Source organism: Oxyura jamaicensis, chromosome 11, assembly GCF_011077185.1.
Source record: "Oxyura jamaicensis isolate SHBP4307 breed ruddy duck chromosome 11, BPBGC_Ojam_1.0, whole genome shotgun sequence".
Lineage (NCBI taxonomy): Eukaryota > Metazoa > Chordata > Aves > Anseriformes > Anatidae > Oxyura > Oxyura jamaicensis.
Window position 1 is genome coordinate 17858567 of NC_048903.1, and position 17792 is coordinate 17876358.

Here is a 17792-nt window from a genome sequence, read left to right on the forward strand (position 1 = left end):
ATCATGATTAGCAACGGTCTGGTTAATTTTTATGTCTGAACATTGAGACTTCTGTAGTGATAATTTAGGGGTTTTGGTTGTCTGTAATGACAATGATCTAATTTTATTATTTGTCCTTTGAAGTCTTAACTTGCTGCTCATGTGTAGTTGTTCCTTCCATTCTGTTTCAGTGTTCGTTTAATGAATGAGTTCACTAATATGCCTGTACCTCCTAAAGCCAAACAAGGTGAGTGGGAGTAGAAGGAGAAAAGTCTTTTAAAAGCATAATAAGAAACCTTTGGGGTAAGGATCTACATTGTGAATGTACCTAAGACCTGTAAATAGTGGTGTTTGATCCTTTCAGACTTTGGTCTTCAGACTTTGAGGGTTTCTAGGTGTCTTTAAAAGTTTGCAGTTACTTTTCTGTCGGTGTCATGTTTTTCCTTATTGGTGTTTTGTATCAAAATGTCATACTTTATTCCGTTTTGGTAGATCAAATGTACAAATGCAATAAGAATATGTATATTTTATAAAGATTAGCTTAATTGTTAGGGATGTTTCCAGAAGACATCTTGTCCTAATAAATCATTTGATATTCACTGTTTCCTTTCTTACATACTTCCAGCTTTTTGGTTTATCAGCTTGCTCAATTCTGTAATTCTGTGTTGTTTCTTTTTTTTTTTTCTTTAAATACATTGCATATATATTACTTCATAACAAGGGCCATAACAAGTCTCTTTAGCAGTTAGAAATTCCCTCCAGGATTGTGATCGTGGCTTTTAATTCCTCTCCATCCTGTGTGCTATTGCAGAGTTAAAACTTCGTATGATTCTTGATAATAAGTGTTTAGGATCAGTGACACGTAGTGGGGAATGGAGCATTTTTCAGTGTAAGCAAACTGTCTTAACAGGTTTCATTGTTCTATCTCTAAACCAAATCTGTTATATTACAAACTTACAGAAATAAAAATCAGTTTCAGGAATGTGTTTATGTAACATTACAAGAAAATACCACGAGGCCTTGATTGTTCCAGTGATTTCCAAGCAGTTCAGACATTTCTGTGGTTTGCTGCTTTTAAGATTTGTTTCTGTAAAACAAATCTTACTGCCTTATGCAACTTATTTTACTTCTAGGTCATTTTCATTGTGTTGTAGTTTTCAAGTATATTTTCTGAGGCCTTCCTTGTATTACCACTAAGTTGAATGCTGTGTCAAAATGTTTCAGGGGTGTTTTTTTTTTTTTTTTTTTCCTTCCTCCCTGCCGGAAAGAAAAGTGATCCTTTACAAATACTTCTCTAAAACAAAAATAGTACAAAAATTTAAATAGAACCAGGGTTATTTTTTGTGGTGATTATGGATATTCTTGTTAATCTTCATACTGTTAGGTGCAAAAAGAGAGTAATAAAATTGTCCAGACCATCTGTAAGTAAATGTAGAATCATGTTTGATGTTTCTTGAAAAAAGGTTATGAATGTGAGAGTTGTATCTTAAGGATTCTGAGCTTCAGTTACTTGGCTGAAACTTGGCTGAAACTGGAATGAAACTGTTAATGAAACTGAATTTTGGATTCCAAAATGTACTGATATGCGAAATGAATATGAAGGTATAATGTAGAAAAACTTCTGTATGATGTTATTTATATATACTTCTCTTTGTCTTGCAGCTTTAGGCGAAAAAATTGTGAGAGACATCCGACCAGGAGCTGCCTTTGAACCTACGTATATTTATAGACTTTTGACAGTTATCAAGTCAAGTCTGTCAGAAAAGGTGTGGCTTACAAGTCTCTTATTTCTGTAATTGCATCACAAGAGAGTTACTATACTTAAAACAATGTAAACACCGTACATACATCAGTTTCTGTGCCTAGATATCATCAAAATCAACTACTTGGTAGTTAGTTATAATTAAGCTAGACTTAAATTGTAGGAAGATGTTCATAAGAAGTGTAACAGTTTGGTGTTTCAGAACAATGAAAAAATTGGAACAGAAAAACTTCTCGTTCTATACTGTGTTGATTCGTATTTAAGAAATAATCAGTTGTTCATTTCTGCTTGGGATTCAGCATGGAATAATGGAAGTTCCAGTGAGGCTTAAAAATACCATTTCAGGTTTAGTTTCAATTTGAAGAAAAAATAATGGTTCAAGCCATCTTTTGATTTGGGCTTGGTTTGTCTGCAACTTTTGGTATTATTTCTAAAGGAAATTGGAAAAATATTAAACACTAGCACGTTAAATTAAATATGTATCAAAAAGAATGAAAAAATGCTTGTATCTATGTGAAGCTTATCTATGTACTTGCTGTCATGGTAAGTAAATCAATTAACATGTTGGTTCTTTTTGAATTAAAAATGAGGGGCTGTTACAATAAAATGAGAACTTTGACTTTGCACTTTAGACTCAGTAGTTGATACATTTTAATGGGAAAGCCAGATGTTCAATGCCTCCTGTCTACTGTTAAGTTGAAAATATGAAAATGCTATACAAATATTGGATTTTATTTTTTTTCAGGGCAGACAAGAGGATGCTGAAGAATACTTGGGATTTATTCTCAATGGACTACACGAAGAAATGCTGACCCTAAAGAAACTTCTCTCTCCACATAATGAAAGTTAGTTTTTTTCTGTAGCAAACTTCATTTCATTCAAATATTTGTCAGTAAAGATGTTTCCCATCTTTTTGTACTGATTTTGTAATACCGAGAAATGTTTGGAGTAGCAGTTGAAATAGGTTTAGAATGCTACATCTTCAAGACTCGTCATATGTGTTTCAAAAATAATATTTTGCTAAAGTCTGCCCAAGGGATAAAGTAAGTCTACCCTGTTTACAAACAACCTGAAATGCTGCAGTGCATTTGTAAAAGCATTATGCTTCTATAGACACTGAGTGACATCTGATAACACAACGTGTACCCAGCCCTCCTGAACACAAAATTTCTGTATTACAAATTTTTGACTGAGCTCAACTGAACATTATTTGAGGCTAACTCAAGTTGGTTGGCCTTGTCTTAGGCCAATGTTTCTCTGCCATTCATAATACCTGCAGTGTCAGTTGTTCACTGGGGTTTTGGCTCTCTCCATTGAAGTTCAAAAATACAAGTGTATTTTGTCACTGATCTTCAAACCACTGTTGATTAAGATCTCTTTTTGGAAGTGCAGTTTTCTAGACTGACGGCTAATTTATATCTAATTTAAAACAGAACATATTCTATGACTTAAAAAGTCTTATTGACACAGGCAGAGACAAGAGACAAGTTTTCTTTGAAAGAAGTGTTAGGATTTGTACACAGCCTAAAATGCCATTTCGTTTTACAGTGGCTTTATGTCTGGGTCCCCTATTAAAAATGAAACAAAACACTGTTAGCCAAGTATAGAGTTTCGATCACCAGCTACCAATTTCTCTTTAGCAGTGTAATTTTTTTTATGATATAAAATGATCATTCCATATTTTGTAGTTTAACTGTGTGCAGTTTATAGCCTCCTGACTTTGGCATTCACGGAGAAAATATTTGCTAAGTCTTGGGTTCCCTGTAAAATACCTGTGCGAAAGGGAGTTGTATTTAGTAATAGCATAATTATGCTTCCAGAATAACACTTGACTTTCTAATTTTCTAACCAATAAATTTATAACTAAAATATATCAAGCTTTGTTAGAAAATTACATCTGTTTACATACACCATTCAGTGAGCTGCTTTCTGTTCATGTATAGATAGGTCCAGCTGTGAGGGAACCAGGAATATACTAATTCTCATTTTCCTTTTCAAATCCGTGGCCTGTGAAATCTTGATAATCTATGAAAACATCTTATCTTCTGAAAAAGTTCCTATCTTCCTTTTAAGTTCTTCACCTAGATGTGAGTTTATTTGCAAAAAAAAAAATATATATATATATATACATATTTATATTTTTTCTTCTTCCCTTTAAGAACTCACAGTTTCCAATGGCCCTGAGGCTCAGACTGTTCATGAAGAAGAGGAGCAAGACGAACAAGGAGAAGGCAGTGAGGATGAATGGGAGCAAGTGGGACCTCGCAACAAGTCATCAGTCACTCGACAGGCTGACTTCGTTCAGACTCCAATTACTGATATTTTTGGCGGTCACATAAGGTATAGTACTTGTTAGCAAAAGATGTTGAGACTGTAGGGTGCTCTGCATTCTCAATAACTTCTTCCTTGTTGTATTTTTCACAGCAGTTGGGTAGAAGAAATTTAAACATTCATCTCTCCCAGCAGGAACAAACTGCTGTGCTGTGAAGCATTTGTTACGCAAGTGAGGGTTCAGAGATGAACCAGAATGATCAAAAGATTGCTCTAAATGGTTTTGTGATTTGTTGTAGAGTATGAATCTTTTTTAAGCAACTTAAATGAACTGGTCGTTCAGGGAACAAAACTCATCAATTGCATATAGAGGAGGAGTTTGAAATGTGTGCTTTGCGTAGTCATAATAATATCTAAAATTTCCAAAGAACTTTACAACTGCCTAATTTTCATGAACTCCGAGGAGTCTTTCCTCAGAATATAAAGGGATAGCAAGATTTATCAAGAGCTAAATGCAATCAGTAAGAGAATTGAAATATAATACAGTTATTAACTTTTTATTGTTTAGACACGCGATTCACAGCGGCAGGAAAGTTGTGTGTAATAGTTAATAAGTAAAACGTTAAAGACAGAAGATGTAAATCGCTACAAGATGTTACAGGAATGAAAAGCATGTGGGACATTACTTGTATTCAGGTCTGATACCAGAGGAAGCCAGAAAGAGGATACTGAAAGAATATTTTTTGGAAAGGACGCCTCATGGCTTGTTTGGAGAAATGTATAATTTAAAATGAAAACAAGGTAAACACTTGCTAAAAACATATTCCGAAACAAAAATGTTAGACTTGACAAATTATTTTTATATTGGAGACAGACACTTAATTGCTAGTGTTTGACTCCTTACGTTGCCAGGTATTCAGTCCAGAGGTGTGAATAATGCGGCTAGTTCCTTCTGCCTGGGAAATACAGTGAAATTATTCTTGAGGGATTTGAGTCAGACAGCTGGCAAATAAAATATTTTCCATAAAAATTGGCAGTCAGATGTTTGTATGTATCGGAATTCCATGCTGATGGAATCTTCACGTATCCAAAGTATTGTTAATACCCTTTAGTGTTTTTATCACGGTTGGAGTCTAGATCTCTGTAGGATTCCACCAGTATGTTAAATGATGAATATTTAGGGAATGCTGTCTTCTGTAGAAATCCACAGGAAATGACATAAAATAGAGATGGTTCTGAAAAAGGCAAAAAGTTGCACAGAGCGACAGAACCACAAGGTCCAATCTGACATCTGTTGTCTACAGTCACCACACCCATTTTATTTAGTCTCCAAATTAGGTCACACAATTTACCACAGAAACAGTATTCCATGTTGTGATGTTAGAAGGCTTCCTTCTCTGAGGCTGAGGGTGGAGATAGGAAGAATTGAATACAGAATTGCCAGTAGAAGTCTACCAAAGAAGCATCAAAACTTGGAAAAAATCAAATGTAAAAAGCAGTTAGGAAAACATTGTGTGAATTGGCATTTTCTCGCTTGGGTCAGATTATTAATTGCCTGTTTAGGTGTAATCACTTTCTTAAGGCAGTGTGAGGCTTAAATGTAAGCACGTAGAAGAAGAGTTCTGTCAGGGTCTGGTTTGTTCATGTGCACAGACCCTTTTGATTTTTTTTCACCTCGTGTGAATTTCAAATATTAGTTATTCAGGCTAGCTCACATCCAGTTAGAAGCCTACTAAATATTTCTAGTAGCAACAATTTCTAAATAGCAACAATTCTTCCCTTCAAATGCAGTTATTTTAAAAGAAAAATGCATATAAAGTATTGTTGTGATTTAAGCAGGGTAGCAACGAGCAGTGACTGTTTTCATGAAAAAAATGTATCTTGGAACAGCACTGCTAACTGTAGAGTTCTTAGAATGCGTGAGATTATTTGCTGAAAATGATGGATTTTTCCCTTGATCAACTGAAATTTCTAATGATTCCGATTACTAATTTTATCTATGGAAACTAAATTCCATCAAAGGTTTTGCTGTCAGATCCATTTCTGCATTTTGAAGAAATGTTGCAATCTCATTTCATATAACTTAAAAAGACAAACACGATATTATCTTTTCAGACTATCATCCATGTTATTAATGAAGTCTTGAATCTATGGACTTGAAAACAGTTGGAATTGCTCGCAATTTTCTGTTGATTATTGCACTAAATAATGGTTAGCTTAAAAAGGGGCTGGGAAATGTATCCAAAAGCAGCAAGACTTACACAGTGGAGAGTTTGTTTGTTGGAACACTGTGCTTGCCATGTGTTGAAGGTTTTGTCCTTAAATATAGCCAAGGAGGAGTGTTAAACTGAAATAAAGATGCCACTGTTTTTCATAGGCTCTCTTCCCTCTGAAGAATATATGTTTGCCAATATAAAGATGCATTGGCTTTCTGTTGCTGCGTTAGGGCTTTGCCTGAATCAAAAGGGGTCTTTTGACAGGAATTTTCAGTAGAGGCAAAAAAACCTATATGTTAGTGTTTATATTGCAAAGAAATTTTAGCATGGCTACCTGAATTATGATGATGATAATTATCTCACTACTTTCAGGCTTAGTGTGGCACTATAATAAACTGAACAATATCATAAATTATTTCTTTAGTATAAAACAAACAGCTGGGACTTTTTAATGTAAGTACTGCTTTCAAAATAAAATAAATTCTTGAGCCATGTTTGATGGGCTTCAGGAAATCAGGAAGAGTCCACTCAGTGCAGTGATGACGAGGTTGAAGAACGTACTATCTCATTGCACGAAACAATTAGCACCAAGCCAGATTACTTACAGGCTCCAACTAAATGTACTACAAAAAAAAACCAGGAAATGTGTTCCCATGCCCTAGGTCACTACCAGTACCAGTTTTGCAGAAGTCTCCAGTTTTTGTACAAAAGAGTATCTAGACAAAGTCTGGACACAGAAAATAATGGGAGGAGAAGGAAGCACTGGTCCTTGACAAAGCAGGGTTTATATTTCCTATGGCAAGATCTAAACAAACAAATTTACATTCAGTATGAAATTGGACTTAGTGAAGTGGCTGAAAAAAATGTGTTTTTATTACAGAATTTGGACTTGGTTGTAATTTTTTACAGCAAAATGTAGATTAGATAAGGGTTAGTATTTTACATTTCTGAATATTTCAAAAGCATAACTTCATAAATCAGATGTGAATGATTTTAAAATGGTAGGAATCATGGTTTTGAATTTACATACAAGCGTTCTGTGCCTCCCTGCATAAAGAGCTGGGTTCCAAACATACTTGCCAAAAGTAGGTATGTTTCACAGAGCAGAAATATTTTTGTGGTTGGCAGTGTAGAAACATACTTTAGTGGCCAAGGTAGGAATACAATTAGGTATAGTTTGGACTTTATTTTAAAGCTCTGTGTTTTACAATCTTTACAAAAATCTAACTATAGCCCTGCGGTATCTTACCTGCTTTTTTTAATGTAAACTATTCCCACTCCTGAGACTTTTTTTTTTTAACCTAAATCATACTTGGCTGTGCTTTGCTATGAAACACATAAGTGTTTTTGTTTCCAGCTCAGAATAAAATGGTAGAACCGTCTGAAGGCTCAAGATGCAATTCAGTAGACTTGATCAGAAATGTTTTAATGTCTGATACTTTGTCTTTTGGTCCTAATTTGTGATAGATTGTTTTCCTTTCCTGTTTCCATATTTCATGTTTACATGGAGGAGAAAAAATATTGTCCTGAGTTGAATCTTTTTAAATGCGTGATCAAGAATTTCTACATTTCTCTTTAAATACCTGGTGCTGACCCAATAACTGTTTTAATCCTTGCATAAAGAAAACAATTCATACGTAATTCCAGCTAGTATGCTCAAAGGGGGTGTGAAAGTCATTTTACTTGCATTGAAGTGGATTTAAGTTGTTGAAACTTCTGCTTAAGCTTCATATTTGCTTGTTTTGTTTTGGTTAAACTATTAATTGAGTTACCAAGGCAGACTTTGATCCGTTTTAACTTAAAAATTCTACATTTTTGAAAATTACTTCACTTTTTTACATTTTATTTTTATTTTTTTCCGCAGATCTGTTGTTTACCAGCAGAGTTCCAAGGAGTCTGCTACACTGCAACCTTTCTTCACCCTACAACTGGATATCCAGTCTGACAAGATACGGACAGTTCAGGATGCGTTGGAAAGTTTGGTGGCAAGAGAGTCTGTCCAGGGTTATACCACGAAAACCAAGCAAGAGGTGTGTTTTGTTGACCCCTTTTTACAGTCAAATATTAAACTTTTTTCAAGGGTTTTTATTCAGCTCTTGGTTTACAAATAGTTACTTGAAACCTTATGTTAATAAAAGAGGTACTAACCTTTTCGGTGTCCTCCAGTGGTAAAACGTAATACATTTGAATACATACAGTGAAAGTCATTCAAGGAAGAGAACTAACTCTTGAGCAAAACCGTGCCTGTAAATTGGTATGTTTTCTGAGTTGGCGTGGTAATTGGTTGAAGATTTTACTTGAGTATGCATTAAATTAACAGGGTAAACTGTGATAATAATACGTACTATTCTAAGCAAAATGGCTTTAGCTAATCTTAACACGGTGATTCCTAGGGATTGCCAGGTGTTCTTGTTAAAGGAGCAACTCTTCAGAGCATTGCTAGAAAGCGCACCGTAATGTTAGGAGGAACTTGCATCGTTGTCTGTGTTGCTATCCCTGATGGGCTTTTATTTACACATTTAACTTAGAGATCAAAAATGAAACTAGTTGTCGATGGGTGGCTTGGTAGAGGCCCTAAAACACGTAATGGTCATTATCATTGTCTGGAATCATGTTCTAAAATCTTTCAATAGCCAATAGAACTGCTCAAGTGTCCATGACAACTGTGTAGTTGCTTGGTTTGCTGTAGGAATTTTGCAGGAATGCTGTATTCATTTTTAGGTAATCAGTTGAACAAGAATATTTTTTACAATCGGGGAATATCCAGAAGAGAGCAGACAGTGAATGGCAGGCTAAAAGCTCCGGTACAAAAGGAAAGAATAAGGGGCAGGAGCTGTTCAAGAAGAAACGATATGGAAGTAGAGGGATGAAACTGGATTTAAGACATGGCAAAGGCTGCTCTAAAAAGGGAGAGAGACTAATTATTCTGTGATACTTGATCAGGAAATAGGAACCTGGCTGAGCTTGCCTGAGGTGCTTGTGGAGTTGTCATTGCTACTTAAGAGAAGGTTAGAGAAAAGCCAGTCAGGATTTATATGAACTGTGTTACCATTGAATTAGAGGGGGACCTCAGGAGATCTCCAAGCCCTGTGATTTTTTTGTCACTTGCAGAACAGAACATCTTGGTCCTCCGCCCTCGTTGTGCTGGGTCTGGATGGGCTGGAGCTAACTTTCCTTCCTTTTTTTCATTTTGCTTCTCTATAGCTTTTGTTGTTTTTGTTTTGTTTTGTTTGAGGAGAAGGAGAGTGATTGTGGTGCAGTTTACCTGCCCTGCAGGTTGAAGCCACCAGACTCATGCAGCTCTGCTGACTACTTATCGTAGTTCTCAAATAATACTGTACGTAAAAGGAATAATTGCTTGAGAACTCGTGATACAGAGTAATAAAATAAAATAATTTCCGTAGTGTCTTACTTGTTACAGGATGCATTACTAAAGAACATCATCTCTGTTGTGCATGGATTGCTCAGATGACGATTTTTCATACACTTTTGGTAATTGCTTTCAGTAGGCCAGGATGGAAGGAGACTCATCAGTTGTAGTAGTTCTGTCTGGCATTTTATTTCTGTACCTGTTAGTTTTCTAAATATGCCAAATTAAAATAGGGTCAGATTAAGTGAGGATGGACTACTTCATTTGAAAACCTGAAGGTGGATAGCTGAAATTTGTCTGCTTTGTATGCTCAGTAGGAGTGAGTGAGCGTTAGTGAACATTTACTTCTCTGGTTGTCTTCCAAGTAGAAGAAACATTTGCAATGCATGCTCATCAAAATTTACCACATCGATTTTGTTTTGCCAGTCATTCTCTCTTTTTTTTTTTGTTTTTGCTGCAGATGGTATTAACTTCTTTACTGACAACCCAGTGCTCAGTTACAAGGCTTGCAATAAATGGGTGTTCAGTTTAGGTGCTGGAGGTTTGATTTGCTTTATATTTTAGAGTCTGAATGGAAATACAAGCATTCACAATGTCTTTTAGATATATTTTTTTTTTTTTTCAAAAGAAATTCAAGTCAAAATAGCTGCTCTTGCATTACAAATTGTAGAGAAAACACTGAACACACTTTTAGGACTTTGCAGATAGTAATTTTCTAAATGTGTTGCAAAGAAGCGTTTCATCCTCATTTTCCAGATGGGGAACTCAGGAACTTTTGCTAAAGCTAAAAATCCTCTTGTATTACTTCAATTTCTTAATTGTTTACTGTTTGTTTTTAATCTGAATTGTATTCTTTACGAGTTCTGGGAATAAGCAATGTATATGAAAAGAATAATCTTCCACATATGTGAATGATTTCTCTTACAGTTTAATTTTTTGAGTCATTGGAGTTAATTTTGTATTTTATGTGTGTATTAATATAAACAGGAAATCACTCAGTGAGTTGCAGTTGAGTTGGAAATAGGTAGTTTACACAGATGTTTAAAATGGAATGCCATTCTCTTGCTGTTTATGCCTCTCTGGTTCTTTGTGGTCAAGCAGATCAGTTTCTGAAATCTTGAACATTTCAACAGTGAATATATATATTTGAAAAGCTTAATTTTTAACCTCATTGGAGCAATTTTTTTCTTATTCACAGACCTGTTCATGTTTTTCTATCAGAAGTGAATCTTGTTGAGTAGCAAAGTAGCCTTGCTTCATTTACTTTTCCAGGTTACCTTCCTCAAACTCCTTAGGAGGAGTCTTCGCACCCCCCAGAGCTCTCAAACTGCTCCTTGAGGCTCATACAAATATTTTCTTAGGACTCTGACTCATGTTCATTAAACACACATTTGTGGCAGTATTTGCTGGTGGTGTTGCTGCCAGGAATCGGGGCACCTAGCAGTGTCAGGACAGCAGAGCGCGTGCCTGCTCCCCAGCTGCTGCTCTCTAGCCTGGCACAGGCACACACAGCTGCTTTGATCTGTGATCTAAGCCGATGTGCTGGAGGAGGTGGCACAACTGAAGGGCAGGCATCTGGTCCCATACACCAGCTGGGTTACTGGGAGTGGAGAATGGCAACTGCTGAAACCACTGCAGTGATGTTCTTCAGCATCCTCCTGTATTTTTATTTTATTTTATTTTATTTTATTTTTTGCACAAAACTGAATTGAAGATTTAAGATTGAGAAGACTAAGTTCCAGGAAACTCTTGAAGTAATGTTAACTGTGTGAATCGAGTGCATATTTTTTTCTAAATATAAAACCTATCCAGATTTGCTCCTTAAAAGCAGGAGCCACTCCATGCTAAGATGCATGATACATGCATGCTCCCTTAAGTTCATGGGAGAATTGTGTGAACCTCTTCTTGTCACCTTCCCTTTCACAGTCTGCCGTACAGCTTCTTTTTCTGCTTGTTATTCCTGGAAGATGGACAAGTGGGCACCAGCAGGCACTTACTTGAGTGGAAAAGAACTGGGCTCTGTTTGGCTTGCTGGTTAAAAAAAAAAAAAGAGGAAAAAAAAAGACGAAAAGCACAAAATAAAACCTCTCTTAAAGCTCAGAAGCTGCCACTGTTGCCAGTGGTTAGAATGATTTTTGGATGCAGGAAGATGTATTTTGAACCCTTAGGATGTAGGTAAAATTTTACAGTTTGTAGAGACTATTTCTGTTTCAAATGTCAAATTATTTCTTGTAAATCGGATTAGCTCAAATCCACGAGGAAGTCAAGTGCCCTACAAAATCTGCTTGCTTCAGCATCGTAAGAGGCCTAAGTTTTAATGGTCAGGCTTGGAAAAGTGATAGCTTTTCCGCATTAATTTCTATTCCACATTCAGTAGCAGAATTTGTTGGAATACAACATGCTGATTTATCATAAAGACCATGAAAGTGGAGTTTCTCAATCAGAAAATTCAGGAAAAAAAAAATACTAAAGCCATTACCTGGAGATTTGTTTTTTACTTCAGAATTTCTAGGAAGGCAAAAAAAAATTTCTTCTGAGTCCAGTTTTACATTTCCAGACAGTAACTTTGTGGGTAACTTGGCTAAAGGTCTGGTATGCTTCAAGATTTTAAACTGCAGTTTTTATTATAAGTTAATAAATAAGCTGTATTATATTATGTAGACTTTTTTGTGCTAATGTATTTCAAATTAAATGCAAATTTTAAAGGAGTCGAGCAGTCAACAGGAATCAGTTTTTCTTCATCTTTGTTTTGTATTTTTAGGTGGAAATCAGTCGAAGGGTGACACTAGAAGAACTCCCCCCTGTTCTTGTTTTACACCTCAAGCGGTTTGTATATGAGAAGACTGGTGGGTGTCAGAAGCTTATCAAGAATATTGAGTATCCTGTTGATCTGGAAATTAGTAAAGGTAAAAATTTTTGAACATAAATTTCTTCTTTTTTGGAAAGAATAGTGTTAAATTCTCTTTTTGTTATCGGTGTTGTTCTGTTTTGCTCACAGATTTGTGCGCAAGATTTCTTTTCCAGGAAGGGTATTGCCACCTAGAAACTTTATTAATTTGGATGAATGTCTTGTATGCTTTCTTTTTTCCCTCTCTAAAGAGAACATGTCTAAGCTTCTGGATTCAGTCTTGCTGATTCTGACATTGCCTGCAACGCAGTTCGGGCAACCACTGTGCAGTGGTGAAAGATTTTACAACCTTTGCCACATCTTAGGCATTGAATTGGCTGAATAAGAGTTTCCTGCAGGTGTAAGGAGTAAGGTTGTAGGCTGAGGACAAACAGTGGGAATGACCCTGTTCAACAAGGGCTATGTCCCTACCGAAGGCCATTGTCAACTAATCCTAGATAATTTTATGTCAGATTTCAGTCAGAATTGGCAAATTGTTGTAATAAATAGTGGCTGATGAAAGGAAATCAGCACTTTATAGAAAATACAGCCTGAAGGCAGACTAGTAAGCAGTAATTTAGAAGTTAAAGATCTGCCTTTTAATAAATACTTTAAGAGATGTTGATTTTTATGAACTGCGAGAACTGGCAAGTAATCTAGCATCTGAAGCTTGCAACATTAAATGCATTTTGTTTTGATCTGACAAGATGACTGTTAGCCATCCAGCTTAGATAGGGAAAAAAAGAAATAAGATTCATGATTACTAATCATTGCTTTCATTGCCAGGTATCGGAATCTTGAACATCTTTAAAAATGACAGGAGACAGTTAAAAACTTTCTCCGTTATGCTGGTGTTGGTTTATCTGTTTCTAGAAATAAGTGATGTCTGTTGAAACTCAATTTCCCCACTTGCTAACTACCGTCTTCAACTTTTTTCCCTCCTCCAGAGCTACTGTCTCCCGGTGTGAAAAGTAAAATTTTTAAAGGCCAAAGAACCTACCGGCTCTTTGCAGGTATGTTATCTGTAATTATCTGTCCACCTCTCGTTCCTATATTGCAAATACAAATTCTGCATATAGAATTCTAGAAACGCTGGAGTTTTCTGGATAACGTAATAGTTTCTTTTAAGTTACACTGAAATAACTTGGGAATATCAAGTTCTCCTAGTGATTTTTTTTTTTTTCTGTGCATATACACATATAATGCTATGTATTTATATATCTGACTTTTCCAGCTTGAAACTCTTACAAAAAGAGTTCTGTAGCAGATCCATCCTGAAAAATATCACCAGAAGTTGAAATACAGCTGTAATACGGTTGTGCCTAAAATATACCGCAGGTTTTCAGAATAATGCTTTAAATGTCTATTGAACTAGCAGTTTGAATGCTGGCCTTGCGTCCCATTCAGCCCTCAAGATGAGTATTGCTGGCAGCGTATGAATAGCATGCTGTAGGTAGAAAAATTTATCTTGGAGGCAATGATGATTTTTGTGTGAAGAAATGATGTTTTTAGGAGAGTCTGCCATGTATACGGAATACCTAAATTGGTAGTTAAGATTGGAAGCTCATGTAAGAACTCAGAAGCGGCATTTTAATATTGAACAAAACAGTCTCTGGGCAGTAATGGCTTTCCTGCAGTTTAACACTCCTACACAGTTTACGATCTGCACCTGCTTATTTGCGTTGGCATCAAGAGAACATAATAAATGGGAAAACCAGAGGTTTTAACTTTCATGTCACCAAATCTGTGCCAGTACTGGTGGCCTTATGTGACTTGGTGGTTTGGATCCAGTTTTGTGATCACTGAGGTCATAGAAGGGAAAAAAAAAGAACCTGTCTCTTTTGGAAATTCAGAACTGTTTCTGGCAGTGTACGTTTTTTTTCTTGGTAGTAGATTTCATGGGACAAGTTTGGAGACAGTGTTCAAATAGCTTGAAGAAAAGTCATCTTGTCAGGGGCCCCTAGCACAAGAAGGACGTAGAAGTATTAGAAGGAGATCAGAGGAAGGCCACAACGATGATCAAGGCCTGGAGCACCTCTCCTATGGAGACAGACTGAGGGAGCTGGGGTGGTTCAGCATTTATGCACGTTTTTTTTCTGATTTCTTCTATGGAAAAGTTACAGTACTTCAGTCTTCTGTCAGTCTAGGACTTCTCATCCACAGAAGCTCAGCTAGTTGGATGATTTTTCGATTATTAAATAAGGCTTTGAAGAATCCACAGATACCACGCAGGATAGTCCTAATTATGTAGTGATAAACTAAATTTTAGAACATGGATAATTTAAGTTGAAGTTGCCATAAAATTCCCCAGAATTTTAATGTGGTATATTCTGCCTTTTTGCTTTGCTTAATTCACATTACTATAAAATGTTTGGCTGTGTACCAGTTAGAAGAAAATTTGAGCAAGTCTGAAGTGTGTTTCTAGGCTGAAAAGACAGTTTCAAAAATGTTTTATAAATATGTACTCTTGCTGTTGTCAAATAAGGCAATATTTCTGCCTTTTTGTTTGTGCTTGTTAAGTGTATGGTTAGGGCTTATGTGTTCCTGAAAGAAACTGCTTTCAACTTTGTGTTCTTAGGTTTACACATATGAAAGATTTCTTCCACTTAGAGGCACTGTCTGCACCTAACACCGAGAGCTCAGTGTTGAGTTTTGGGTTTGGTTTCTCTAAGGAGAGCTGAGATGTACCTTCTGAAAACATTTCGGACGTGAAGATAATTGAGGAGAGAAGACAGTTTGATCCTCTCCTGGAAGTAATAGTATTCATAGTCAATCGGATATGTTCCATTCACAATTTTGAGGAGATTACTGAGAACTAATATATGGGAAATGTGTAGATTGGTACTTCAACAGAACCTGTTTTCAGAATAAAGTTCTAGTTAAGACAAAAGAATCATCCTGGATGGAATAATTGGCTTTATAGTAATCAGTGTGATCTGAACGGTGTTTTGTTCTACTGGGAGTTTATTGTCCTCTCATATTTTCAATTATATTTTTTTTGCATGAAGGAAAGCTTTACAGTTGCTTGCCATATCGAATGCTCTATAGTCTTGCCTGATTTTTTTACATACTATGTAGTTCTACATGAGCTTTCTTTTAATAAGTAGCTTCAATAAAATACTGCCATCAGCAGAGTGAATGTGTAGCTTGTAGTATCTCTTACGCATGGCAGTACCTGTGGGGATTTGCAAAGGGTTGCCTTCTGTTGCAGATGGCCTTTGTGAGGCAAATCCTTCCCAGAAAATCCTCCAGGAATTTTTAAAATACACTTTGTTTTTCATTCTTAATTTACTTCAGTGTCCTTTAGATTCAGGCGATTTGGTATAGTGGAGAAACATTTATTAATATTACATAGTATTTTGCATTTTTTCAGGCTCAAGTTAGATTTTGCAAAAACAGTGTTAACGCTTTAGAGTAAGATCTTCCTCTGAATGAACACTGTCATGAAGTGTTCAGGTTTGTAAGTGGAGGTTTTGGCTAAAGTTTACCACCAAGTGTAAGGAAGCACTTAAAGATTCTTGCTTAAGCCAGGTCAAACTACCTGACTAAACCATGAGTATGCTGTGAAGAAAGCAGTACTTGACTTTTTTTTGATTTCACCTTTCAGGGGATATTTATCTATGTATACCCTGTATGTGCATCATGAATTTCTCTTTGCAGTTGTCTATCATCACGGAAACAGCGCAACTGGTGGCCACTACACTACGGACGTCTTCCAAATTGGTCTAAATGGCTGGTTACGCATCGATGACCAGGCAGTCAAAGTGATCAATCAGTACCAGGTGGTGAAGCCGTCTGCAGAACGCACAGCCTACCTCCTGTACTACCGCCGAGTTGACCTGCTGTGAAACTTCTCCCTTTTATGCTGTGTGTGCAAGATACCTGCTTTGTAGAACGCCAACTATCACTAACTTTTTTTCCTCCTGTAAATGCTCTTTTGAGTGAATCTTTTTTTTTTCCCTTGCAACTATGGGATAGAGTGAAAAAGGAAACTACCTTGGGTTTGTGCACAACATAGTTTGTGTTGACTTTGACGTTGCAGAATGAAGTCACTTGGTTGAAAGACTCAGTCTCAAGAATCACAAAAATATTAAAAAATTAAAAAAAAAAAAAGAAAAAAAAAGAAAAAAAAATCTGAGTTAATGCTGAATCCTAAGATAATAAAAGGGGATTTGCATTTGATTCCCACTTTCTAATTGCGTAGTAGAAGAAAACCCTGCACCAGCAACAGAACTTGTAGATTTCTGTGAAAATGTTTTATCTTTACTTAAGTAAAAAAAAAATAAAAAAATAAAAAAAATAAAAAGCGCTCTCTGCTTCCCCAATAGTTTTTGATAAGTGGTAAAATATGAGCCGATGTGTATGAGATGGGAATGGTCCTATGTGCTTCAAAAAATGTACAAACGTACAAAATGCAGAGTTGCTGGTTCCTAATAGGAAGACACATTTTAATAATTGTGCGATGAGAAACTGCTTAAGTACACATTGCAGATCAAATATTTGGAGTTAAGATGTTAGTCTATATAGATGGGTGATTGTAACTTTATTGCTATTAAGAAATTTCAAACTGCATTTATGCTTCTGTGTACATGAAATTAAAAGAAATGGGCAAAATAATTAAGATTGATATTTCTTTAAGTCTGCTTTGTTTAATTTTGCTGTCTGCTCTCCTATAATGTTGAGTTCCTAATTGTACACAGTTTAGTGATATCTAGAAGTATAAAGTTGTCGCCCATCAATAAAAGTCACAAAGTTGGTTTAAGGTGTGTGCGTGCGTGTTTTATTTTTCCTCTAGTGTAAATTCTAGCCTTGGAAGCTCCTGAAACTGGCTACAGAACACTTTTTACAAGGTGGAGATGATGTCCCCCAAATGAAGTGCAGATGCTTTTTGTCTTCTACAACTTCAGAAATGCTCCCATTTGGCACTGGGATCAAACTGAGCTTTGGGAAGAGAGGAAAAGGGAGAAGTCAGCCCGGAGGAGCTATGAGGCTTCCGCAGGGCCCACGCCTGGGATGCCTGTCCCAGTCCAAGAGCAGATGGGGGGTGACTTCCCTTCGTGCCCAGCACAGATGCTTTGAGGTAGATGTGGTTTTCTCTCACTAAAAGAATGTGTTCATTAAAAAACATGGCTGATTTTAAAATGGCCAATGTGAGGTTAAAGTGTATATACTTTATCAAATACACTGCTTTTTTTTTTTTTTTTTCAGATGATATTTAGATTTTTAAAAGTCTTATTTTCCTCAAAGCTGTGAAGAAAGTGTAGCTGCATTAATTTTTCAGGAATGATGTTCCAATAAATTTCTTTA

At 36.1% G+C, this 17792-nt stretch overlaps 1 protein-coding gene and 1 long non-coding RNA gene across 2 annotated transcripts in view; both read left to right on the forward strand.

The window, feature by feature from the left end:
• USP10 (ubiquitin specific peptidase 10) overlaps positions 1–17247 on the forward strand; it is a 49941-nt gene extending 32694 nt beyond the window's left edge. The window contains exons 7-14 of the mRNA XM_035336507.1: positions 171–226; positions 1642–1745; positions 2487–2586; positions 3901–4081; positions 8093–8258; positions 12360–12504; positions 13433–13498; positions 16146–17247. Coding sequence (XP_035192398.1) covers positions 171–226; positions 1642–1745; positions 2487–2586; positions 3901–4081; positions 8093–8258; positions 12360–12504; positions 13433–13498; positions 16146–16333 — 1006 coding nt within the window. The 3' untranslated portion in view covers positions 16334–17247. The remainder of the gene's footprint in view (positions 1–170; positions 227–1641; positions 1746–2486; positions 2587–3900; positions 4082–8092; positions 8259–12359; positions 12505–13432; positions 13499–16145) is intronic.
• On the forward strand, positions 13508–15672 carry LOC118172542. Its single transcript, XR_004753750.1, has 2 exons — positions 13508–14870; positions 15064–15672. It is a non-coding gene; the product is annotated as an uncharacterized LOC118172542 (long non-coding RNA).
• Positions 17248–17792: the final 545 nt, after the last annotated feature.